This window comes from Harpia harpyja, chromosome Z (genome assembly GCF_026419915.1).
Source record: "Harpia harpyja isolate bHarHar1 chromosome Z, bHarHar1 primary haplotype, whole genome shotgun sequence".
Classification (NCBI taxonomy): Eukaryota; Metazoa; Chordata; class Aves; order Accipitriformes; family Accipitridae; genus Harpia; species Harpia harpyja.
The window spans coordinates 89,051,497-89,076,544 of record NC_068969.1 but is presented as its reverse complement, the minus strand read 5'-3'; the positions used below and the strand labels follow the sequence as shown (position 1 = coordinate 89,076,544).

Below are 25,048 nucleotides of genomic sequence, written 5' to 3'. Positions count from 1 at the left end.
GGCAGTCAGAGCAATTGATGTGATAAAAAGTCATGGGTTGTTGCTATGCCCATCACATGCATAGTTTGTGTGCATGTTCTAAATTAAAGTTAGTACTTTTACTTTACTTTTACCCTTCTGACATTTCAATATAGAATGGTTGTTGGCACTGGAGAGGTCTCGGACTGTCTCTTGTTTACATCATCAGAACCAAAACTGGACACTTAGGGAAGCTCTGAATCCGTGGTGGTTGCTGGGAGCTGAACAAGGCGGAAGGGACGTCTTGGCAGCTAGACCACTGCTGTGGGCAGGGCTGTATACTTTGTGTTAGTGGGAGCACTCAGCGGTGTTAAGTGAGGGCCTTAGTAAGGAGGGCAAGGTCATTAGGGGCTCAGCTGCTGAAGAAATGGCTTGAGGGTAAAGTTCCCTTGGAAGACTACTTCTGTCCTGAGGGCAAATTCAGCTAGCATTAACGGTGAAATGGGAGCTGATCGCAAGCCTGTGATGTGCAGAGCTAGTGAAGCAGTTTTGGAAGCTACTGGCGAGGCACTTCAGAGTGGAAGACTTAGCTGAACAGAATCAAGAACAACTTCATGGGAACTTGGATGTTATATTTGGGCCATAAAGGGTATATATGCAATGGATTGTTTCAGGCACCAGGAGTTAGGGATTGGGGTGGACAAGAGGGTGGAGGGGCTGCTTCTGTCTGTGGGGAGGGCAGATGGGTGAGGATGAGGCCAAGAAGTGGCCTTCCCCTGAAGTGAAGCATGGAAACCTGTTCCAAAACTCTTGAGTACTACTGATCTGAAGAAAATCCACCATTTCAATACTAACGTACTTCAGTACCAGAATGTATGCTGTATCAGATATGCAACAGAGGAAAAATGTTATTCATCTGGTATGCTATTCTCAGTGAATATTAATTGTTTATACAAGTAACAATATCACTGAATAAAAAAATGACCGCAGTAAAAGCAATGTTTTCACATTATGCAGAATCCGAAACATTGGCATTATGGCCCACATTGATGCAGGGAAGACTACGACAACGGAGAGAATGCTGTATTATTCTGGATACATAAGAACACTTGGAGGTTAGAAATACTTTTTGTATTTCAGTAGGTTTGAGAGATTTAATAGTGTACAATAACGTGCAATGCATTTAGAGGTTGCTGGTGAAATACTTAACATAGAAGCCAGTTGTTCCAAAGTTGTGCTACAGTATAATGAAATTTTAATGCACATTCCATTATGTTCTAAGGCAGTTGTACTTTGAGTAATCATAGGTTCATATTTTTCTTTTAATTTTAGTGCATTGATTTGCTTAACACTTAATTAGAGGTTCTCCTTGTTTTACTTGTTGCTCATTGGCTGTTTGGTAAAGCTGTTTCCTCAGTTCTCTTTTGACCTGTAAAGAAACCAGATTAACAAAAAGTAACTATTTCTTTTGAAAGCCATAGCACAGGAAGAATTCCTTGCGTCAACAACTCTCATAGAATTCTTCAAGATTGAAAGGGTCACAGCAGCCTCCATTTGTGCTACCTTTTGACCTTTTAAATTTAATTCCCTGTTCTCTACTGTGCACGGGAATGGTAGAAGATGTTAGGCTTGTGGAGCAGTTGAACATGGTAGCCTGCTTGTTTAAAAACTTGGTGGCCTGCTTCTCTTTTTATTAAAAATAAAAAAAAAAAACCATGCAAAACCCAACCTCTTACTTATCTTTTTGGGGTTTTGTTGTTGTTTGTTTGTTTTTTTAACTTAATTACCTTTTAATTACTGAATTTTAAAATGTCACATTCCATACAATGAGTGCAGTGAGGTTTCTTAAAACTGTAGTTTGTTCGTGATTTTGGACTTTGCTTTAGTTTTTAAGTTTCTCATGGTGTTACTAGGATTAAGAACAACAAAAAAGTTGTTGGAATTGCTTGTCTTTGACTTACAGAGCATTTGTTCTCTGGAAAGGGAGCCTGGGTAAATTAGCTGACATATCATTTTATGAAAAAGGCTAGTTTTCATAGCTTATACATATACAAAAGGGACAGTATTTCCAAATCTCTCTCAGCATCTGTATTCAAAGACAATTTCAGCTTTTGAGTTATTTACCTACCCAACTGTAATCCTGCTTCCTATTCACAGATGTTGATGATGGGGACACAGTGACAGATTTTATGGTCCAGGAGCGAGAACGTGGTATTACCATTCAGTCTGCTGCTGTTACATTTGACTGGAAGGACTACAGAATCAATCTGATTGACACCCCAGGTACTACACTTCAGCAGTACTCTCATTATTAGGGGAGAGTAGATGAGGTGGGGTGTTGTAGAACCTAAGTCTTAGTTTTAAATACGATGCGCTATTTAATTGGTTTAATTGTGGCAGTAAAAAGGCCTATACTGACCTCTGTTCAGCTTTGCCTAATTATTGTTTGCTGGTGCCTAATCTAGCTTATTTAAAGCGACCTCACACATTTCCACACTAAATTGCTCTCAGTTCTGGGATTGCAATGTAACGATCTTATGTGTTTCAAGGACTGATGGTTTTATTTCTCTGCAAGTGAAGACAGGGTTGTTCTGATATTAAAAAAAAAAAAATTTTGTAATGACCTGTTGATGTTGCCTGTTTGATTTATGATGGTATAAAAGGAAGATTGTTTTTTAGGTCATGTGGACTTTACAGTGGAAGTTGAGCGTTGCTTGAGAGTCCTGGATGGAGCTGTAGCAGTGTTTGACACTGCAGCTGGTGTTGAGGTAAAAAGAATTGATAGATTTTTTTTTTTTTTTTGTCTAACAACTTAAATCAGACAGAAATAATAATAATAGTATGGAGGTATTGCTCTGTATTATATCTTTTGATGCTTTGATAAAAATTCAGCTTCAGGAAGCTGAGTATTTAATTTCAAGTGCTGTTAGTATACAGGAATTTCCATGTTAATAAGGGGCAAATAAGTGGGATTCCCATTGAAGTCTAGGGGGGGGTTGTTGTTTTGTTGCTGTCCTTTACAAACGTTGATTGAGGTGAATGCTTCTGGCTAGCTCCACCACTGGAAAGAAATGAATATCTGTTCATTTCTCATTTTCAGTTTTCATGTAGAAAATGAGTAATTTTCTCCCTCCCCAATGGCCTATTTAACATGCCCTTTGGGGCATAGTAAAGAAAAGGTGGAGGCAGGCTGGAGTTTGACTTTATAGCATGAGATGTTTGAGCAGTTCAATCCTGTAGAGAAGTTACACGTTGTGAAATCACTGTTACATGGGACATACCTTTTTGATAGATGAGGGGTGAGAGGACTCTTGATCAGTGAAAGTCACATTATTTAACTTGCTATTGGAAAGCATTTAGGAACCATCATATATGAACCTGAACTGAGTAACAGCCCCCACCCCCAAAACCAAAACAATTAGATCTGCTTGTGGTTTTTTTTCTAAAACTGTAGGAAATTCTTGCATTATTTCCATGTATTGGTAAGAGACTATTTCTGAATCTGAAATGATTGTCATACATACCTGTTCTAACTTTCAAATAAAAACGTGTATCATAAATGGCTCAGCAGTACACAAATTACTAGCAAAACCACAGTAGTTTTTAGTGTTGTATGTGTAGCCACAGAAATTCTTGCCTGTGTGTGCTTAAGTATCTCAGCAATGAAGTCTTAAGTCTCTACATTACAGAGTTTTTTCCATATATAACCTGTGTAATGCTTAGTTTCTCTCCATGTTCCCTTGTCCGTATGCCTATGTGCCCTTAGTGAAGGACAGTGAATGACAGCAGCTGGGAGAAGAGACAAAGTTGCTTTTGGAGTTCATCTGTACTGCTAGATAACAGGATTGTCACAACACATTCAGCATAGTTCCTTTCTGTACTCTGAACTCGGTCCCTCAGCGGTATTGGGAAGCATATAGTTCAGCTATGGACACTAATGTTTCCGTTTTGTCTTTTGCTTTAGGCCCAAACTCTGACAGTGTGGAGACAAGCAGACAAACATCAGATACCACGAATTTGCTTTTTGAACAAGATGGACAAAAACAGGGCAAGGTATTTAGACAGTTATTTTAATCATTGCTAAAAACCTTTTAAGAGAATGTATCTAATCAAGTTAAAGTTTTTCCATTAAGCTTAGAGCAAGCCAATTATGTTAATACTTACTATATACATCTTTGATTATGCAGATGCATATTTTTGTGTAATTTTAGGAGTAGTCAGTAAATAAGGAATGTTAAACCTATTTTACTATATCATTAAGTTTTGTGTAACTTAGTATCTGTTGTTTTAATATAGTTTTACATATGCTGTTGAGAGTATCAAACAAAAGTTGAAGACAAAACCTTTGCTTTTACAGGTAAGCTTAGAAATTAAATGTTTATTTGCTTTCTTTCAAATGGAACTACTTTCTTAATTTTTTGCAGCTGTCTAAAATCCTTACTTTATTTGCAGTTCCCCATTGGGGAAGCCAAGACCTTCAGAGGACTGGTTGATGTTGTGACTAAGGAACAAATAATTTGGAAACCTACTTCTGATTTGGATGATGGGAAAAATTTTGAGCAAAAGCTGCTGCGGGAGGCTGATGATTCCAACCTGTTCCAAGAAGTCCAGGATGCCAGAAATACCTTAATAGAACAAGTAAAGTTCTAAAGTAAATACATAATATATTTAAACCCATTATTTAGAACAGTAGAAAAAATAGGCTGGAAGGGACCTCTGGAGGTGTCTGGTCCAGTGACCTGCTCAAAGCAGGGCTAACTTCAGCATTAATTAAGGTTGCTCAGGCTTTGTTCAGATGAGTTTTCAGGTCTCTAAGGCTGGTGATTACAATCTGTTTAGGCAGCCTGTTGCAGTGCTTGATCATCTTTGTAGTGAAACATCACTTCTTTTTGTCCAATGGGAATTTACAATGTTGCAACCTAGAAAGGCGCTGCTTGTCCTATCCTTGTGTACCTCTGAGGAGAGTCTAGCTCTGTTTTCCCTGAAGCAGGCCCACCACCACTACAAATTCAAGTAGTAGGAGACAGCATTTGCATCCTGCCTTAGTGTCTCCAAGTTAGACAAACCCATCTCTCTGGGCCTCCAGCTGCACTCCAACCACCTTAGTCGTTTTCCGCTGGACTTCCCGCAGTTGGTCAGTCTCTTTTGTGCTGGGGAACCTAAAAGCAGACAGCGTTTTAGATGCAGCTTCACAAGTGCAGGGTAGAGGGTACTAACAACTTGCCCTGATCCACTGGCTATGCTCTTGCTGATGCAGCCCAGTATGCAGTTAGCCTTTGTCACTGGAAGGGGATGCTGCTGACTCATGCTTGCTTGTCCAGCAGGGCCCTCTGGTTGACTTCTGCAGAGCTGTTTCCTAACTAGTTGATACCCACTCTGTATCAGCGCATGAATTGATTCTGTCCCAGGTGCAAGATTCTGCATTTGTCCTTACTGAACCAATTTAAAATTTTCTTCACTTCCTATCTATCTGTCAGAGATGCTTAATGGACATTGGAAGTGTTAATATGTGATGGCAAAACATGCTGAACAGAGAGTTGGACTCCCTGGCTGTACAGTGTGTGCATAAAATGGAAAATACTCCCTGCTTTATAAATAGGGAACTGAAGAAAGCAGATGCTAAATTTATCATTCAGTTGGCTAACATGGCATCTTGTACTGTCTTAGATGCCAAAAGTTACTTGGGACATTCACATAAGGCCTGGCAGATGTGATGACCCAGAACCTGCAGGATATCTATACCCTTCTGGAGTGGCAGCTAGAAGCTGGATAGGATGTTGCAGGGTGGTCAAAATGGCACTAAATACTGTGTTAGGGGTAGCTGAATTCCACCATAAATGTTGTTCCAGATCCATCCAAAAAGTCTGTGGGAGAGATGAGAAAAGAACAGTATAAATATTTCTTTAACATAAATTGTCATACTGTGAAGCTAAGAAAGATAATAGAAACTTGGTCTACTTGATACCAGGTTTTGCACGGTTGACAGCTCAGAAGGGGTGAAGAATGGAAGAATTAATGGAAGTGAAAGAACAATTTGCCTGTTGAGCAGTGCGAACATTTGAAATAGTTTGTCCAAAGTGTTTTTCTTCCCCCCTCAGCTGGCATTTTAAGATCCCATGTTATTTTGTGTAATTTATGTAATTATATTGGAAGAGTTGGTTGTACTTGAGAGACTCTAAGTAAGTCTTTTCTGCAAGTAAAAACTTGGATTTTTTTTTTACGTTCTATTTGCTTTTATACAACTTAAAAGTGTAGTAGTGATCACATTTGAATGCCTACTTTTGTAAGCAAAAATATGGGAGGTTCACAACTACGTTTATCTCAGATATCGATCTGTTTTGCTGGAAAGGCTGCCCTCCATACAACTTTGAATAACATTGTGTGAGTGCATGAACACATGATGCTAGGCTTTCAGTTTCTTTTGAAACATCAGAATCGGAGAGATCCATTTTATATTGCTCCGAGTTCAGTATAACGCATACACAGTCTGGTTTTCAAATTTCCAGGTTTTAAATGGGGATGTTCTTCCTCAGCCTCTTATCTTAAGAAAGGTATTGTCAGATAGAAAACTTTGTAAGAACAGTTTGGGGTTTTTTTCCTCTGGTTTCTGGGCCCTTCCTGAAGAAGGAAGGGGTGGACCAGTAGCTTTCTACCCTATTAATAGTTCTTATCAGAAACACTGTAAAATTTAGTAGTTCTAATACCAGCCATCTTGCACACTTTTCTTTCACTTAATTAAATGAACGCTTTCCTTTATCTCTCATGTTTTAATTATTAGCTTGGTTAGACTTCTAATTGCTAATCAATGATTCATTTCAGTATTTGGTCAATTGCTGTCGTAGCCACTAGAGGGGGCAAAGTGCCTTCCTGCACTTAGGGTGTCCCGAGTCTATGACAGTGCAAGGTGTATATGAGAGGAGGTTAAAAGAGTAGTTAATTTATTTGTCAAGCTAAGTGGTACAGTTTAAAAACACAGATGAGTTCTTGGACCTCCAAGCCTTTGCCCTGAAGATGGTCAAAATGCCCAATGCCTTGACTGTTTCTTCCAGCTGCGTGTATCTGTTGGCTCGCAAAGGTTACTTGCTGCTTGCTTCAGACATTGCCTTGTTTGCAGATCTGAAATACATTCAGTTATACCCTTCATGGCTGTCACTGTTCAGCTGCAGGCTTTTTCAGTTTCAGGGAGAAGTACAAGAATTCTGTCTCCCACTGATGTTCTGCCTGATAGCAACTTTATGAGTTGATTTCTTCCCCCCCTCCATCCTTTGTTGAAACCTTAATTTCCCTAATTTTCTGTGGCTTGAGTTTATGATCTCTGATGTCTTTAAAGGCTTTGTTCCTGCTCTGTTTAGCTGTATTTCCTAAATAACTAAGATTTGTGACTTATCTGTGAAACTGCTATATGCCAAATAACAAAGAACTATTCTGTTGAAGGTTGCAGATCTGGATGATGAATTTGCTGAACTGGTTCTAGGAGAATATAGTGAAAATTTTGATTTAATACCAGCTGACAAGGTAATTTTTTACATTTCATTATTTATAAACAAGTTTTTACTAGCTGTTATTCTGAAGGGCCAGGTTTTTCTTCCTTTGGCACATGCAGATTATGATTTTGAGATGTGCATTCTTTATCAACAACAAAAAAATCACACCAGCTTTTGTAGTGAATTTAGGACAAAGTATATTCAAGCTTAGTGTGAATTTTACATGATAATGCACTAACTATGATTCTCAGACATGCTAGGCACAATTTTACAAGTAGGGTACCTTTGTTCAGGAAGGTTGGGGTTTTTTAAAGTTAGGCTGCTGTGAAAGTGTTTAGGGGAAGGTGAATGTTATTTCCAGGTAGAATCAGTACAGTTTGTTTCTGAGCTGCTGATTCTTACTAACAAAAGTAGCATCTCAACCGCTGTGGATTGGTTGGATCTTCAGACACTCCATGTTTAAAGTGGTGAGGTACAACTTTCTGAATTAAAAGGGCTGTTAGAAGAAGAACAAGAACAGCTGCAGATCTGCATGAAATGTTTAGAAGTCTTCAAAGCAGAGTCTTCTGTTTTAGCATCTAAACATTTGGGTTTATGGTTTGGAGCTCATTAAAAGCAGTGAAAGGAGTTTGGATGAGTAATGCTATATTTGCAAACATACTTCTTAACTTTGGGGGATTTGTTAGCAATAGCTGATAGCTGGAATGCTATTTAAGGCTAAACTGTAGTTCACATGTTAACAGAAAATAATTATTTTTTGTAGTTACGGTCTGCTATCCGCAGAATCACGCTAGCTCGGAAAGCGGTGCCTGTGCTCTGTGGCAGTGCACTGAAGAACAAAGGAGTGCAGCCATTGCTGGATGCTATTACTATGTACTTGCCTGCACCTAATGAGCGTTCATATGAGTTCCTGTAAGTACAAGGAGAAAAGGAGGGTCAGGAAAAAGGAAAACTAAATAGGAAAGCATAAAAGGAGAAAATGAAAAACATCAACAAAGCATTCATGTCTTTAAAAATGTTTATTGTTTTTAGGTGTTAAATAACAGTAAAGATGTGCAGACATAAAAATACACTTGAGTACTGAACCTGCTTTGGTCAGTGCAACTGGAATTGTATGCATTTATCTGCAGTTGTCAAACTTGCAGCTTAGAGTTCTGAAGTCTGTTTTTAATCTCAGGATATTGCCATTTTACAAAATTGGGGTCTAGGGACCATCTTTAGTATTGGCTGAGTCACATGACATCTTACGTACCCTACTGGAGCTGAAACCGCTTAGGTTAATATTTTTTGGTATAAATGATGATTTTTAAAAATCTGCCTCTATTAGTATTACAGTAAGAAACATATTGCTTCTTAAATTAGTGGAAATTTAGTTAAATGTGAGTTTGAGTGGATTAATCCTACAAGTGTGCTTTTTGTTGTGCTTTTTATTTTGTAGACAATGGTACAAGGATGACCTGTGTGCCCTAGCATTTAAAGTTCTCCATGATAAATGTCGTGGCCCACTAGTTTTTGTTCGCGTTTACTCAGGTTCACTGAAACCTCAATCAGCTGTATATAATATTAACAAAAGTTGCACGTGAGTAAGATAGATGTGTGGTTTAGTGTAGCACTGGAATGTCTGTTAAAGTCCTGAGTAATTCAAGAATTTCATTTTCAGGGAGAGGATGAGCCGGCTGCTCCTGCCTTTTGCTGATCAGCAAATTGAAATACCGTCACTAATGCCTGGCAACATTGCCCTTACTGTTGGGTTAAAACAGGTAATGGAAAACACTGATTCTGTAAGAGAGCTTGTTTCACTAATGTGCTTTCTTGACCTGGGAGATACAGTGCTGATTACATGGAAAGGACTGAAAGCTGACGGTGTATTTTAGTAGGGTTCTGAGCTTGTATTTATATTGTAACTCTTAAAATACAATGCAATGCCATGTAGGGACCTTCTGTGGGGAAGGAGAGTGATGTTCTAAATGTTACCCAAAAGCAACAGCTTAACTTAAGTTGAAGTAAGTTTGTTTCATGCTTGCTTCTTTCTATTAGTTTACTAATTCAGTGTTTTATTGTCTGAACCGGCTGCATAAATCTCATTTGCACAGATTTTCTAAAATGTAACCAACTTTGGCATGCATAAGCAAATTTTCATTTACCAATACTGTTCTTTGTGGCTTTATATCTTGACTGGTAAGTTAGATTTAAAATGCAGTGAACTGGACAAAGAAATGTTAGTCTAAATTTAAGCACAATTTTTCCTCTTCCAGATCGTTTTATTTATTTCAAGAGAGAAATTAGAGTGATTTTCTATGAATAAGTAAATAAGTGACATTTATCACAAGTAGTTTTGAGGAAGAGAAATGGTCAGGGTTTGTGGTTTGGGGTTTTTGGTGTTTGGTTTGTTTTCCTTTTTTTCTTTTTCCTATCCCCTCCTGTGTCTTGTGGGTCACTGGGTGTTCATCTATAGAGTGCCACTGGAGATACCATAGTGTCATCAAAGGCTTCAGCAGTAGCTGCAGCACGCCGAGCTGGAAGGGATGCTGGGGGAGAGAAGAGGTCTACCAGTGACGTAGAGAGCCTTCTGCTGGCAGGTGTTGAGATCCCTGACCCTGTCTTCTTCTGTACAATTGAACCTCCTTCAATGGCCAAACAACAAGGTACAATGTAGCTACCTGAGAATATGATAAGATATTCTACAATTGAGATCTTTAAGCATAACCATGTTCTCATATGTAAGGAACAACGCTCATCCCTAATCCATGCACACCTGGTTGCATGAGTGAGTTGCACAAATTTATCAGTCCAGTGATCTAGTAAGGTCCCTTGTGGTGTTTTGCACAGATGATATATTTTAGATTGTGGTTGTCAGTATCCTCTGCTATTACTACATCAAGCAGTACTAGTACTTTTCTAGTTTTTGTGTCTAGAAAAGTAGTGGTTCTTCATTTTGAAAGAAGAGATGGAAGCACTTTCATTTCCTACTGCCATGCTTAATTTTCCTGCAGTCATGCTGGTGTGCTGTACATAGTATCCTGAGTACAAATAACCTTGAAACGTGGTGGGTTTTTTTTCAGTCAGCACTCACATTTTTACTCTATGGTGTAAAGTCTTCGCTTACCAAGACTTCTGTGTGTCTAGTTAAGGTTCACCCATGCAGTATGACCTGTAATCTTACTGCCTTTCCCTAGAATCTGTACCAAAGAACTTGGTTATTTGACTCTTTTTGGAAATAGATACTTTAAACTCTGTATCATCATTCCAACAAAGCTGAGCTTGGTTGGGGGTGAAGAGGAGGAAGGGTAAGTACCAGTGTAGTATGATGGAATGGAGGAGCAAGGTAAAATGCAGATTTGGAGCAACATGTCTGCAGGCTGAGCCACTGGGTTGTAAGGATTTCCTGTTTTGGGGGAGTTTGGATGTTTTGTTTTGTGTTTTTTGGTTTGTTTTTTGTTTTGTTTTGTTTTTTTCCAAAGACTGCAAGGGAGATAAATGCAATCTCAGCTGTGAGTTAATCATTCTGTAGCTGCTTTCCTGCAACTGCTTTCCTCAGTAGTTAATGGGGAATCAGAAAAAAATAATTTGCATTTGAACTTTTTCATGTTCAACTCATTTTGAAATACTTAGGTAAATCATATAAGAGTTAGTTGATAATTTTTTCTTACCTGTAAAAAGGGAGCGGTACTTTTTACCAAGTTGAAGCACTTACAGTTTCTATTATGTCTTCATACAAGTACAAAGTACCACTCTGAAAATGGTATTTTTAATAATTAAATAAGCACTCTATAGCGTGCAGTTAATTTGTTGGAGACAATCAGAAGTTGCAAGTTGCTTGTAATTTGAGCTTACTTTGCCAAAATCTGTGCTTCTCTAGGGTCCTTCTGATTCCTTCTGAGAGTAAGATTTGACCTTATGAGGAAAATAATGTTAGACTTTCTTAGTGATTCTCAAATTACTGAAGTCTCTTTAGATATAATCTTTGATATTTATGTACAGAATTGGATAACGCATTGAGCTGCCTTCAGCGTGAAGATCCAAGTTTAAAAGTGAAGCTAGATCCTGACACAGGACAAGTAAGATGAATCTTCTATTGCTTACCTTATAACTAAGCTCTATTTTAGAATTGTCAAGACCACCCTTCAGTTAGTTCATTTATGTATTGAGATCTTCTTGAATAAAAAGGACTCTCTAAATGTTCATATCATAGATGCACAAAGTTCTGTGCATCAAACTAAAATGCAGCCTTGTGCACTTGTGCTTTACAGAGTAGAGGAAGTCATCCTGTGCTCTGCATGTTTTTGACAGTTCTGTATTTTAAGTTTTAATTACATAGTCTTCAAGATAATGTAAGATGACTTTTTTTATAGTGGTCACAGTAGAGGTAATTACCCCCCGGTGTTAATGTCAGATGACCTAAAGCAGTCCTATTTTCTCTCTAGGCTCCTTTGAATTTGAAATATTTCCAAGAGACTATTAAGAGCGTGCAAGTCCTTGCTTAAGCAGTTTGCATTAAAATCTGAGTTCTGCATGTTTTTCCTCTTCTCTCTTAACTCTTCTCTTACTAGACTATTCTTTGTGGCATGGGAGAACTACACATAGAGATCATTCATGACCGAATCAAACGTGAATATGGAATTGAGACTTATTTGGGACCTCTTCAAATAGCATACAGAGAAACCATCCTAAATGCTGCCCAATCTACAGGTAAAATGAGCGAATGGAAGGAACATCTTGTTTCTGGTTTTGCAATTTGATGTACTTTAAATGATCTAATGAGTTACTTTCAGATCAATTTTGTGTATTAGGTTTTTTTCCAACTGGTTGTTTCGCTTTTTTTTCCCCCTGCAGACACATTGGACAAAACAGTAGGAGATAAACGACACTTTGTAACTGCAGAGTTAGAGGTGAGGCCCAGGTTAGGGGAGAGAGCAATGACAAAACCTGTCATCGAGTACGCTGCGAGTGTCATTGAAGCGCTACCCCAAGAACTCCAAGGAGCTATAGAAAATGGAATCACAAATTCATGCATTCAAGGTAAACGAAGTGCTCTGACAGCTGTACTGGTCTAACATGTCTGTAAGAAGCAATGTAGTATTTTTCTAGGAGGAAAAACTCCTTGATAGCTTGAAAACTGGAAGATAGTATGTATTAACATTAGATGCAAATACAAAAATTGCCAAACACTCCTTTCCCTATGCCAGGAATGGTAGTCAGCATGCCTTTGGTTTTAAGGCTGATTTCTTCTCAGTCACTCAACAGTGAGCTTGGGGTTCTTTTGGTTTGTTTTTTTAATCTGGTATAAGAGATAAGGCGTTTACTTGATGACAACATGTAAACCACAGTGATGTGACAGAAGTGGTTTCAGAGGCCAACATGTACATACCACACTTCTGTTAGAGTTACTGATGGGTTTTTTGGGTTTTCAAATATGTTAAATCATGAAAGTATACAGTAATGAGCCTTACCTAATTGCAAAGTATAGGCTTTCTAAAGGACTAAAAGTGTCCTTTACGTTTGATTAAAACCAGGAAGTATTTAGTAATTTGTGACTGAAGAACTCTCCCTTACAGTAAAATTAACAGGCAGTGGATTGAAAAATGAGAATTACTCTAGAAGAAGCAGCATGAGGTGTTTTTCCCATGTTGCTTTGTTGAGTTGGAAAGCATCTCTCATCTCTGGCTGTGGAATGAGTCTTGACTGTGTGCTTTCTTCATACTCCTTGAAGACATTTCAGAACTGTGCTGTCTCCAGCCTAGAATTCATGCCATTAAGTGCTTTAAAAATACATAAATAAATAAATAGATCTGGCCGTGTTCTCTGTAGGAAAAAAAGCTGTGTGTTTTTTCTCGGATGTGTTTCAGGCCTCTCATCCATTCTAATACAGTTTTTGGTCTGGTTGAGAGTGCTGGGTTGGAGGGAGATGACCTACCCAGGACACTAGACATGGTTCATCCCTCATGGAATTGAGTTAACCCTGCAGTTTTGGTAGTGGGTTAGTATCAGGCTTTGCTGTGATCACTGTGTTGACAAGGAAAATACAGAAGCTGTTCTGGCTTCTGGTTAAAAAAAAGGTTTCGCTACATTTTCAGATGAGGTCTTGTTTCAATAGACAAGTTTTAGATACTATAATTATTAAAAAATAACTTCATTTGGGGGAATGGTCATATGGATGAGCGCACTTAGGAACTTCTAGTTCTGAAAGTTATCTGTGCTTTTGGTAAAGAGAGTAAGAAAGTATGAGTCTGACTTCCTTTGTCTCTTTTGGCAAAGCTAGGTAATGACAAAATCACAAAATGAGGAAGAAGACTAGTAGTCACGCCCTTCAGGGGGAGGAAGGGGAAGGAGGCAAGTGGGAAGCTCCAAATTAATCCTGAAACTTTTTTGCATGTGTCTTAATATTCTGAAAAACAGATATGCCTTTTTTTGTTTGTTTTCCTTTTTTTTTTTTTTCTCTCCTTCCCTAGGACCCTTGCTTGGATTCCCAGTTCAGGATATAGATGTGACAGTGCAATCGCTCACAGTGCATCCTGACACCTCCCACACAATGATTTCAGCCTGTGTCTCCCGTTGTATGCAAAAGGTACAGTGAAACTGTAAGCTGCTGTAGAACATAGTAGCATGATATACTACTGGGAAAATACCTGTGTATCGGCATCTGTTCTTCTCTGACAGCGTAATGCCCTCGTTGGGGACTTTATAGCTTTTGGAAGTAGAGAATTTGAGAAGCAGTGTTACCATGAGTTATGCAAGTACTTATGTCCATTTTCTGAGGAAAAAAAAAAAAGGGAGTCAACATAACTTTCATTACCTTCCATGCAGGCTTTGAAAAAAGCTGGTATACAAATACTGGAGCCCCTAATGAACATAGAGATCACAGTAAGTGAAGATCATCTCAGTGCAGCACTTGCTGACCTTGCACAGCGGAGAGGTACTATTCAGGAAATCCAGAGTCGTCAAGATAACAGAGTTGTGGTTGCTGCTGTTCCACTAGCAGAAACAATGGTATGCAATTATCTTATTAATGGTAAAATGCAAATCTGCTCTTTATATGTGTAAAAATAATTAGGCTTCAGTTCACTTTTCTTGTTGTTATGGATGAGTAAGTTTGGAATGGATGTTTTTTATTGTATTTAAATTACTGAAGGTCTGAAGCAAGTGCCCACAAATCTAGTAGTGTTTTTGTGCCTGATTCAGATTGTTAAACCAGCATGTTTTCAACTGTAAGTAAGTCAGAGAAGTAGTAAATACTACTAAAACAGGTTTTAGAGAATAGTATTTTTAAAAGTGTACTAGGTTGACTCATGCATGCGTTGCACTTTTAATACAGTAATATTTAAAAATTAACTTGCTAATATGTTCTAGTATACTTCTGACTCTCTCTCTCTCTGACCTAAGCAGCCTTCTGTGCTAACTTCTCTTCCTGTATCCTAAATTGAGTGACACATATTCTCCATTTTGCCCAGGGCTACTCCACAATTTTGCGTACTCTAACATCAGGCTCAGCAACCTTCACTTTGGAGCTTGCCAGTTACCAAGCCCTGAACAGTCAAGAGCAAAGTGCACTTCTTCAGAGAAGGATGGGGCTGGTGTGATTGCTTTACTCTGTAGAAAAGTAAAGGTATTTTCTATCCACCCTGTTAAATATTTTCAAGAGCCTACTTATGTACACCAGTACGTTCTTCTGGGACCAACTGGTTGTGGTAAATGATAAATTAGCAGCTGTATGAGCAGACTGTGCTTTTAACTGTCCAAGGGAAGGTTCAAGAGACTGTGTTCTTCTGCCACAGCCTTGTAATTGCAAAGCAGCCGAACCAGAGATGCAACCACACTTTGCTGCTTTGCAAATTCTTATCTTACAGGTATCTGCAATGAGAAGTGATGCAAATCCTCTTCATAGAAATGAGTGCTATGTGCACTTAAATGTGCCATTAGGACCGTTTCTTACTTTAGTAAGTAAAGTTTGTGAAGTTCATATCTATAAATGAAATTACAGTTTTGGCAGTCTTTATCTTGATTTGCTTTCAGCTGAATAAAAGAATAGGCTTAATAAGCATTTTAAACTGTACAACCATAAGTATTACTTCCTGTATTCTTAGAAACCATCTGAACCAGAGTTCAGGACTTGGTGTAACTGCTACCTGAGTTTGCTTTTGTCGTGGTTTCAGCCCAGCCGGTAACAAAGGACCACACAGCCGCTCCCTCACTCCTCCCGCCCCCCTCCGGTGGGATAGGGAGGAGACGGAGAGAAAAGAAAAAAAAACGGAACCTCAATGGTTGAGATAAGGGCAGTTTACTGGGACAACACAAAAGGAAAAAAAAAAAAAAGAAGTTACAACAACGGTACTAATGACAGAATATACAAAAAGAGTGATGCACAGTGCAACTGCTCACCACCTGGAACCTGACGCTCCACCACTTCCCCCACCGAATGGAATAACTCCTTGGCTAGTTCAGGTCAGCTGCCCCGGCTATGCCCCCCCACCTCCCAGGTTCCTGTAAAAATTAACTCTATCCCAGCTGAACACAGGACATTATCCACCCCTTATTCTATACCATCTACATCAAGCCCAGATCTTACATTTTCCAATGAACCACTACCACTTTCCTTGTCTTATATATATATGTATATGGACACCCCCCCACACACACACACACACAAATAGTATTCCCTTAGTCAATGGGCTATCCCTCAATGTGTCCATCAGTTTTATTTAGTCCATGACTTTGGGGCTCCATCTGTTGTAACAGTTCTTCAGGATAAGAGAGATGGTGTGAGGCGTTAGGCTGTCGCATGCTGCCTCTGGAACTTGTGGCTGGTACATTTGGTGCAACCCACGCCCTTGGCCTGCAGGTCGAAGATGTTGATCTTGAGGAAATTGCTGGGCACCAGTTCAAGTTCCATCACTGTTGTACTTGGCTCAGTTTCAAAGTCCATCCTTCAGTCATTCGGGTAATTCTTACAGTAATACCCTTGATATGGCATATAGACACTATAGATACAATGACATACATTGGCAGGTTATTTAGCAGTTAAATATCATACAGCCTAATTCACTGGCTATTCTCTCCCAAAACCAAATCTCCCTGAGGTACACATCGAACTTCCCCATCCTTCTGCATCACCCACCAGGTGTACCCAGGTCCCTGAGCAAAAACAATCCCTTGGATGGGTTTGTCTCTGCTTGAGGGGGGACTAACCCAGACTGTCTTTCCTAACATACTCCTCATGAGCACTACAGGTACTTTATCTCCTTCTACAGTATGTGGAAGTCTTGGTTGGGCGGGGCCAGCCCAATTGGCGGATCCTCTAGTATTAACTAACCAGGTGGCTTTTGTTAAATGTGTATCCCAATGTTTGAAAGTTCCACCCCCCATTGCTCTCAATGTAGTTTTCAGCAGTCCATTGTATCGTTCGATTTTTCCGGAGGCTGGTGCATGATAAGGGATGTGATACACCCACTCAATGCTATGCTCTTTGGCCCAGGTGTCTATGAGGTTGTTTCAGAAGTGAATCCCATTGTCTGACTCGATTCTTTCTGGGGTGCCGTGTCGCCATAAAACTTTCTCTTCAAGGCCCAGGATAGTGTTCTGGGCAGTGGCGTGGGACACAGGATATGTTTCCAGCCATCCAGTGGTTGCTTCCACCATTGTAAGCACATGGCACTTGCCTTGGCGGGTTCGTGGGAGTGTGATATAGTCAATCTGCCAGGCCTCCCACTGTTTATATTTCAGCCATTGCCCTCCATACGACAGGGGTTTTAGCTGCTTGGCTTGCTTAATTGCAGCACATGTTTCACATTCATGGATAACCTGTGCGATAGTGTCCATGGTCAAGTCCACCCCTCGATCACGAGCCCATCTATATGTTGCATCTCTTCCCTGATGGCCCGAGGTATCATGGGCCCACTGAGCCATAAATAGCTCACCCCTGCGTTGCCAGTCCAGGTCCACCTGAGACACTTCAATCTTGGCGGCCTGATCTGCCTGCTGGTTGTTTTGATGTTCTTCAGTGGCCCGACTCTTGGGTACATGAGCATCTACGTGATGTACTTTTACCACTAGCTTCTCTATCCGAACAGCAATATCTTGCCACAGTGCGGCCGCCCAGATGGGTTTACCTCTGCGCTGCCAGTTGCTCTTCTTCCATTGCTGTAGCCACCCCCATAGGGCATTTGCCACCATCCATGAGTCAGTATAGAGATAGAGCACTGGCCACTTCTCTCTTTCAGCAACGTCTAACACTAGCTGGATGGCTTTCACTTCTGCAAACTGACTCGATTCAACTTCTCCTTCAGCAGTTTCTGCGACTTGTTGTGTAGGACTCCATACAGCAGCCTTCCACCTCCGATGCTTTTCTACAATGCGACAGGACCCATCAGTGAACAGGGCATACTGCCTCTCATTTTCTGACGATTTATTATACAGTGGGGCCTCTTCAGCCCATGTCACCTCCTCCTCTGGCGACATTCCAAAATCTTTGCCTTCCGGCCAGTCCATTATCACTTCCACAATTCCTGGGCGACTGGGTTTCCTATGCGAGCTCGTTGTGTGATCAGTGCAGCCCACTTACTCCACGTGGCATCAGTTGCATGATGTGTAGAGGAGACTTCCCCTTTGAACATCCAGCCCAGCACTGGCAGTTGGGGTTCTAAGGGGAGCTGTGTTTCAGTACCAACCACTTCTGAGGTGGCTCGAACTCCTTCATATGCTGCCAATATCTCTTTTTCAGTTGGAGTATAGCGAGCCTCGGATCCTCTGTATCCCCGACTCCAAAACCCCAGGGGTCAGCCTCGGGTCTCCCCAGGTGCTTTCTGCCAGAGGCTCCAGGTAGGGCCATTCTCCCCAGCTGCAGTGTAGAGCACATTTTTAACATCTTGTCCTGCCCGGACTGGCCCAAGAGCTACTGCATGAACAATCTCCCACTTAATTTGTTCAAAGGCTTGTCGTTGCTCAGGCCCCCATTTAAAATCGTTCTTCTTCCGGGTAACTCGGTAGAGAGGACTTACAGTTTGACTGTAATTTGGAATATGCATTCTCCAAAAGCCCACAACACCTAAGAAAGCCTGTGTTTCCTTTTTATTAGTCGGTGGGGACATAGCTGCTATTTTGTTGATCACATCCATTGGGATCTGACGACGCCCGTCTTGCCATTTTACTCCTAAGAACTGGATCTCCTGTGCAGGTCCCTTGACCTTACTTTCTTTTATGGCAAAACCAGCCTTCAAAAGGATTTGGATTATTTTCTTCCCTTTCTCAAAAACTTCTTCTGCTCTGTTGCCCCATACGATGATGTCATCAATGTACTGCAGGTGCTCTGGAGCTTCGTCTTTTTCCAGTGCAGCCTGGATCAGTCCATGGCAAATAGTGGGGCTGTGTTTCCACCCCTGGGGCAGTCGATTCCAGGAGTACTGGACACCCCTCCAAGTGAAAGCAAACTGTGGCCTGCACTCTGCTGCCAAAGGAATGGAGAAAAATGCATTAGCAATGTCAATTGTGGCATACCACTTAGCTGCCTTTGATTCCAGTTCATACTGAAGCTCTTAACATATCTGGCACAGCAGCGCTCAGCGGTGGCATGACTTCATTCAGCCCACGATAATCTACTGTTAGTCTCCATTCCCCATTAGATTTCCGCACGGGCCATATGGGACTATTAAAGGGTGAGTGAGTCTTGCTGATCACTCCCTGGCTCTCCAATTGGCAAATCAGCTTATGGATGGGGATCAGGGAGTCTCGGTGCGATATTGCCCCCGGTGCACCGTCGTGGTAGCAATTGGCACCTGCTGTTCTTCAGCCTTCAGCAACCCCACAACCGAAGGGTCTTGAGAGAGACCAGGCAGGGTAGACAGCAGTTCAATCTCCTCCGTCTCCAATGCAGCTATACCAAAGGCCCAACGGTACCCTTTTGGGTCCTTGAAATACCCCCTCCTGAGATAATCTATACCAAGGATGCACAGGGCCTCTGGGCCAGTTGCAATGGGGTGTTTATGCCACTCATTCCCGGTTAGACTCATTTCAGCTTCCAATACAGTTAGCTCTTGGGATCCCCCTGTCACACCAGAGATACAGATGGGCTCTGCCCCTTTATAACTTGATGGCATTAGGGTGCATTGTGCACCACTGTCTACTAGAGCCTTATATGCCTGTGGGTCTGATGTGCCAGGCCATCGAATCCACACTGTCCAGTAGACTTGGTTATCCCTCTCCTCCACCTGGCTGGAGGCAGGGCCCCTCTAATCCTGGTTAGAATATCCGTTACTCACTTTTCGCACACGTGAATCAGAAGTCCCTTCAAGAGGATCAGAAATGAGATCTGCCCTTCTACTGTGTCTGGGGGACTGCTCACGGGAAACTGGAGCAGCAGTTTTCCAAGAAGAATCCTCTTTTCTGGTTGCTTTTTCTTGCAACTCCCGTACCCGTGCATCCAGGACTGAGGTAGGTTTTCCATCCCACTTCCTCATGTCCTCTCCCTGGTCACGCAGGTAAAACCACAGGTTAGCCCGTCGTGTGTACTTTCTCTCTCCTCTCTCTTGGGCAGAGGAGTGCTTACTCCCAATAGCTGCGATGCGGGCCTGTACAGGTGGGGAGGAGGACATATCCACTTTGAATTGCTGGAACTCTCGGGACAATTCCTCTACAGCCGAGACACAGGCCCGTAGGGAGGAAGAGAGACTTCCTTTGTATTGCCGGAGTTGGACAGCCCATTCATCCACCATTTGTCCATAGCCTTCTTTCCAGGACATAACTGCCAATGAGTTGGCATAGGTTGGTGGTGCACTTCGTAGAAACTTCCGCCACATCGGTTGTGTGCATTGGACTTCATCTGGATCTGTGGGTGACTGCGCATTTTCTGGATCATTATAAATCACCTCCAGCACGGCTAATTCCCTCAGGTACTGGATACTTCTCTCCATGGTGGTCCACTTGCCTTGGTGACATGTAACTTCATCCTTGAAGGGGTATCTTTCCTTTACACCTAACAGAAGTCACCTCCAGAGGCTGAGGACTTGCGTTTTTCTCCCAATCGTCTTGTCGATGCCCCCTTCCCTAGACAGAGATCCCAACTGCTTGGCTTCCTTACCTTCTAATTCCACACTACTAGCCCCATTATCCTAGCATCGGAGCAGCCAGGTAACTGTGCTCACCTGGGTGGCGGCTAAAATCTTTTCGTACGTCACGCAACTCACTCAGGGATAGAGATCAGGTAATTATTTCAGGTTCTGCGTCTTCCTCCTGTTCTCACGATGACCCTGGTTCATCTTCATCTCTCACTAAGCAAACTTATTTCTTTGTGTGTTTCTTTTTCTGTACAGGGGCGACTGATACTGGCACAGGTTGGTTCTCTGGTTTAGCTGCAGTATCTGTCACCGGGGTTGGGGTAGCCACGGTGCCTGTTGTCAGGGTAGGGGTTGCCACGGTGCCTGTTGTCCTGTTTTCCATCTTTTCCCCCTTTTCCCCCTGAGGGTGCTGCCTAATATCAAGCAGTGTTTGGTAGATACTGGCCAGGGCCCAGCACAGTGCAGTGACTTGTACGTCTTTGGAATAGCCACAGCATTCTTCTTTCAAATATTCTACCACTTCATGAGGGTTCTGTAGTTGTTTGGGAGTGAACTTCCAAGCCACTGGAGGTGAGAAGTTCTCTAGATACCTGCCCATATCCTCCCACATGCCGTGCCACCCATGAATATCCAGCTTTGGGGCAGATCTCTGGGTGGTACTCTTAAAGAGCCTTTTTGTAGCCCTAAACAAGACCTGAAACATATTCAGGAGGCGTAGCACTAACAGCACACTGGCTTGCGCATCCCAAGGATATTCAAAATTCTCAAAAGCTGTTGTAATTAGTCGGAAGGAGAGAAGGGAGGCGAATGGACAGGGGGAAGTATCCCCCCCTAACTTCCCCATGGATTGAGTGTAATTACCAATAAAATCCGATAGAAGGTGCCTGCAGTATGGAAATGATATCACTGCCTCATACAGATACCAGCTTAACCTCATGACCAGTGATGTAATCATTTCACAAGTCGACATTGCCCAGTACAGCAAAATGATAATCCCAGTCACTCTCCCAGAGGTGATAAACGTAACTACAGGCAATACATAGAGCATATAAGAACTTACAAAACGCCACCATGTAAACAAATGAACCAACGTTGTGACTAACATCTATTTATCTAATATAAGAAAATGCGTATGACAAATTTGTTTCAACATGCTTTGGCCAGATCTGTCGTTATCTCAACCCTTCAGGCCCCACGCTGGGTGCCAAAAAGGACTGTCGTGGTTTCAGCCCAGCCAGTAACAAAGGACCACGCAGCCACTCGCTCACTCCTCCCGCCCCCCGCCGGTGGGATAGGGAGGAGATGGAGGAGAGAAAAGAAAAAAAAACGGAACCTCGAGGGTTGAGATAAGGGCAGTTTACTGGGACAACACAAAAGGAAAAAAAAAAAAAGAAGTTACAACAACAACGGTACTAATGAAAGAATATACAAAAAGAGTGATGCACAGTGGAACTGCTCACCACCCGGAACCCGACGCTCCGCCACTTCCCCCACCGAATGGAATAGCTCCTTGGCTAGTTCAGGTCAGCTGCCCCAGCTATGCCCCCCCACCTCCCAGGTTCCTGTAAAAATTAACTCTATCCCAGCTGAACCCAGGACAGCTTTTTAGCAAATAAGTGGAATGGATACTTCTGCAAATTGAGTAAGATCTGTGCAAAAAATACAAGAAATACAGAGTTTGCCCCTGAGAGCAATCCCTACCTACCACCCTGGAGTATGTTGAGGGAGGAGGGGTTTTTTGAGTGATTTAAGCTGTAATGGTTCTGATTTGCTATGTGTTACAAGTCAGTTCTGATTTGTAATTACCTGGTTATATAGAAAAGTGGCAAATTATAAGATACTTTGACATAAAAAGAGAATTTCCTCTTTATTTAAATAGCAACTTGTGTTTATTTTCCCTCAATTTAGAATGTAAGGAAACTGGAATTGGTAACTCCATGGTATCAAGTTTCAGGATTTCACAGTGAAGAATCCCTATTTCTAATGAAAGCTAAACCCCACCATTTTTACTCCAAGAAGAATGTAAAATAACTTTATTTTTAAAGTGAAAAGTTTAAGCCTTGGTTCAAATATCAAACTACAAGTACCTATATTCATACCCCAGAGGCACTTCAGGTTGTTGACTAGAAGTCGTTGCAGCAGTTACTGCCCTCTTGCTTCATGGGGGCAGTATCCAACAAACACAGGTTCAGCTGCTACTCCACGGCTGTTAAAATAAAGGGGAATGTGTATGATTATAATAAAATAATGTGGCTGGTTGTGTAGGCAGGAAGAGAGATACTGGCACTCTATTTTAATCTTGGTCTAAACAAACTACTTCCAAGAAATAACAGATGGCCTATTTGGGGAGTGGAAAAGGGCCCTATTCAACAGTTGATTTTTACTTCAGTACAATCAATTATCTGTTTCAATCAGAGGACTAGGGTATTAGAAAACAGGTTGAAAAGCTTAAATTCAAGGGCTGGTTGTCCTGATGTTCTGCAAAATCTATTGCTTTTATTGAAGAGAAGTCACAAGAATATGAAAATATGAGTCAGTTGACATTTGCACACTCGCCTCCCAGCCCCAATGTTTCCTTCATATGCAGCTCTAACTATGTCATTTTCATTCATTTTTCTGGGGAGCCATTTCCAGTAAACAGAACTTTTTTCAGCTACACTAACATAAATTATTCTGTTCTTATGTTGCTTTAAAAACAAACAAAAAACCCCTTTAGCTTATGATGGTGCAGTAAGATAGTATAAAAAGATGTTTCAGAGTTAAAGTAGTTGTAGTCAAAATTCTGCCTCTTGGATATTTAAGACCTAGATAGTACTGCTATAGTGATTTGTAGGATAATGTATATTGGTGTTTAAATTGCACTTAGAGCTGCAGTGGAAGAAACTGGATAATGAAATAGCTCAGCTGAACTACTGCTTGCCCCTAGGCAAGACTTCCCCTTAGTAAAAGACAGGGTTGTTGTCTAGGTCTCTGGAATATACACCCACCTGTTTGTTTCCCTTCTCCCATCACTATTTGCAATTTGGGCTGCTGTATCCTCCTACCGGAAGTGAGTTTAGATCTGAATAGCAGCTACTGCTTTCATGGTACTATTTCAACAGCAGTGGCCTCAGCCTTGGATAGGCAGAGCTACTTGTTCTTCCAATGACCTTGGATCTAGCTGTTACAAAGTTCTACCTACCCATTCCCTCACTGCCGGGTACCCTGCTGCAGAGCAAGCCGGAGCTGTTCCACTTGGAAAAGCTCCTTAGCCTGCTACAGCTGCCACAGTCTATATATACCTCATATAAAAATGGTAGCAGGGACAGAGTCCTTTGCACACGCTCCAAGACTTCACAACAACCTGATTAAATCAGCTGAGTTCACACAATGGTAAGGAAGCCCCATAGACATGAAAGGCAACATAACTGCAGCTCCAAGGAATGGTCATTTTATCAGTGGAAAGGGAATGGTTTCTCTAGTGTTTTTGTGGTTCAAAGCCTATACAAAAGGAATCATTCTCAGGAGGATATGTCCTTTTATTAAGGCAGTCTGTTTGTAACAGGAGTTGTTCACCGTAAGTTTATATGCCAGCAAAGCAGTTTCAGCACGAGAAAGTAGTTTAAGGAAAAAGTGCAACAAGTGCATGGAGTAGTCCTTAGTCTGCCCCTGCATTTTGTATCTCATGCTAGCACTACCAGAGCAGCTGCAGTCATCTGGATCAGCTCTACATACAGCAATACAGGTGCCAGCGTTAAGGAAGAAGGTGGAGATGTGGCAATAGTTAACCAGATCCAGGAGCAGCATGGCTTAGTTCACTGTAAAACCCTAATCCTAGAGGTACAGCCACCGTACACTTCACTGTTCAGTTGTATCAGTGTTTCCTCCAAGCCTCATCAAGAGATGCACCATCCAGTTAAGTGGTAGGACATAAGTTTTTTTTAAAGCCCTTTAATCTTGTTTTTAGAACGCATTTGTTAACTCTCCCTTAATGTATCTATTTTTCTCATGACTGAGATAACACAATTTACATATAACTATTTTCCTATAGCATTATTTAAAGCCAGCTTGAAATAAACCCAACAAGCCAAAACTTATCTTTCAGTCACTCCTACCTTGATTAATTAAAGAGCTAATTCATACTGCAAGCTAAAAGTAAGTGATTCCAGCAGATAATCATGCTGACACATCTACAAGAGTGTGAGGAGAGTACTTGAGTTTTGCGTGCTGACTAACTGCCATTGTATCTTGTTCTCTAAAAACCTAATTTGTATCTACATTGAAATACTTCTTCACACTGTTGGGATTTTCAATGATTTGTCATAAACTTTTGTAGAGAAATTAAATGGCATGTTGCATTCTTGCTGCAGTCCAACTTTGCAGCAGCATTCGGGAAAACCTAAAAGGCTCTCTGACTGCATACTTTTAAAAGTGGAGTCAAACTCGGACTTAAGACCTAGAAAGCACTCATCTCTACAACTGCAAATATACAAAGACAGCGCTAGCAAAAATTAACCAGTAACTTGCCTAGGTACTTTTTAGGAAAGAGCTGCAGAGAATAGTATGTTATGAGCTGACTTTGTT

The 25,048-nt window shown here is 41.2% G+C and overlaps 2 protein-coding genes across 10 annotated transcripts in view; one reads left to right on the top strand and one right to left on the bottom strand.

The window, feature by feature from the left end:
- GFM2 (GTP dependent ribosome recycling factor mitochondrial 2) overlaps nt 1–22,361 on the top strand; it is a 25,866-nt gene extending 3,505 nt beyond the window's left edge. For 6 of the 9 annotated variants that reach the window (XM_052775693.1, XM_052775696.1, XM_052775697.1 and 3 more), the window contains 18 exons: nt 976–1,073; nt 2,116–2,241; nt 2,638–2,726; nt 3,923–4,011; nt 4,255–4,315; nt 4,411–4,596; nt 7,393–7,473; nt 8,206–8,354; nt 8,881–9,021; nt 9,103–9,202; nt 9,898–10,087; nt 11,424–11,500; nt 11,993–12,131; nt 12,276–12,461; nt 13,892–14,007; nt 14,247–14,429; nt 14,891–15,582; nt 22,095–22,361. In XM_052775693.1, coding sequence (XP_052631653.1) covers nt 976–1,073; nt 2,116–2,241; nt 2,638–2,726; nt 3,923–4,011; nt 4,255–4,315; nt 4,411–4,596; nt 7,393–7,473; nt 8,206–8,354; nt 8,881–9,021; nt 9,103–9,202; nt 9,898–10,087; nt 11,424–11,500; nt 11,993–12,131; nt 12,276–12,461; nt 13,892–14,007; nt 14,247–14,429; nt 14,891–15,019 — 2,140 coding nt within the window. In that variant the 3' untranslated portion in view covers nt 15,020–15,582; nt 22,095–22,361. The other 3 variants (XM_052775691.1, XM_052775692.1, XM_052775698.1) reach the window with 3 other exon arrangements.
- HEXB (hexosaminidase subunit beta) overlaps nt 22,324–25,048 on the bottom strand; it is a 19,442-nt gene continuing 16,717 nt past the window's right edge. Inside the window, exon 14 of the mRNA XM_052775701.1 lies at nt 22,324–22,691. Coding sequence (XP_052631661.1) covers nt 22,628–22,691 — 64 coding nt within the window. The 3' untranslated portion in view covers nt 22,324–22,627. The remainder of the gene's footprint in view (nt 22,692–25,048) is intronic.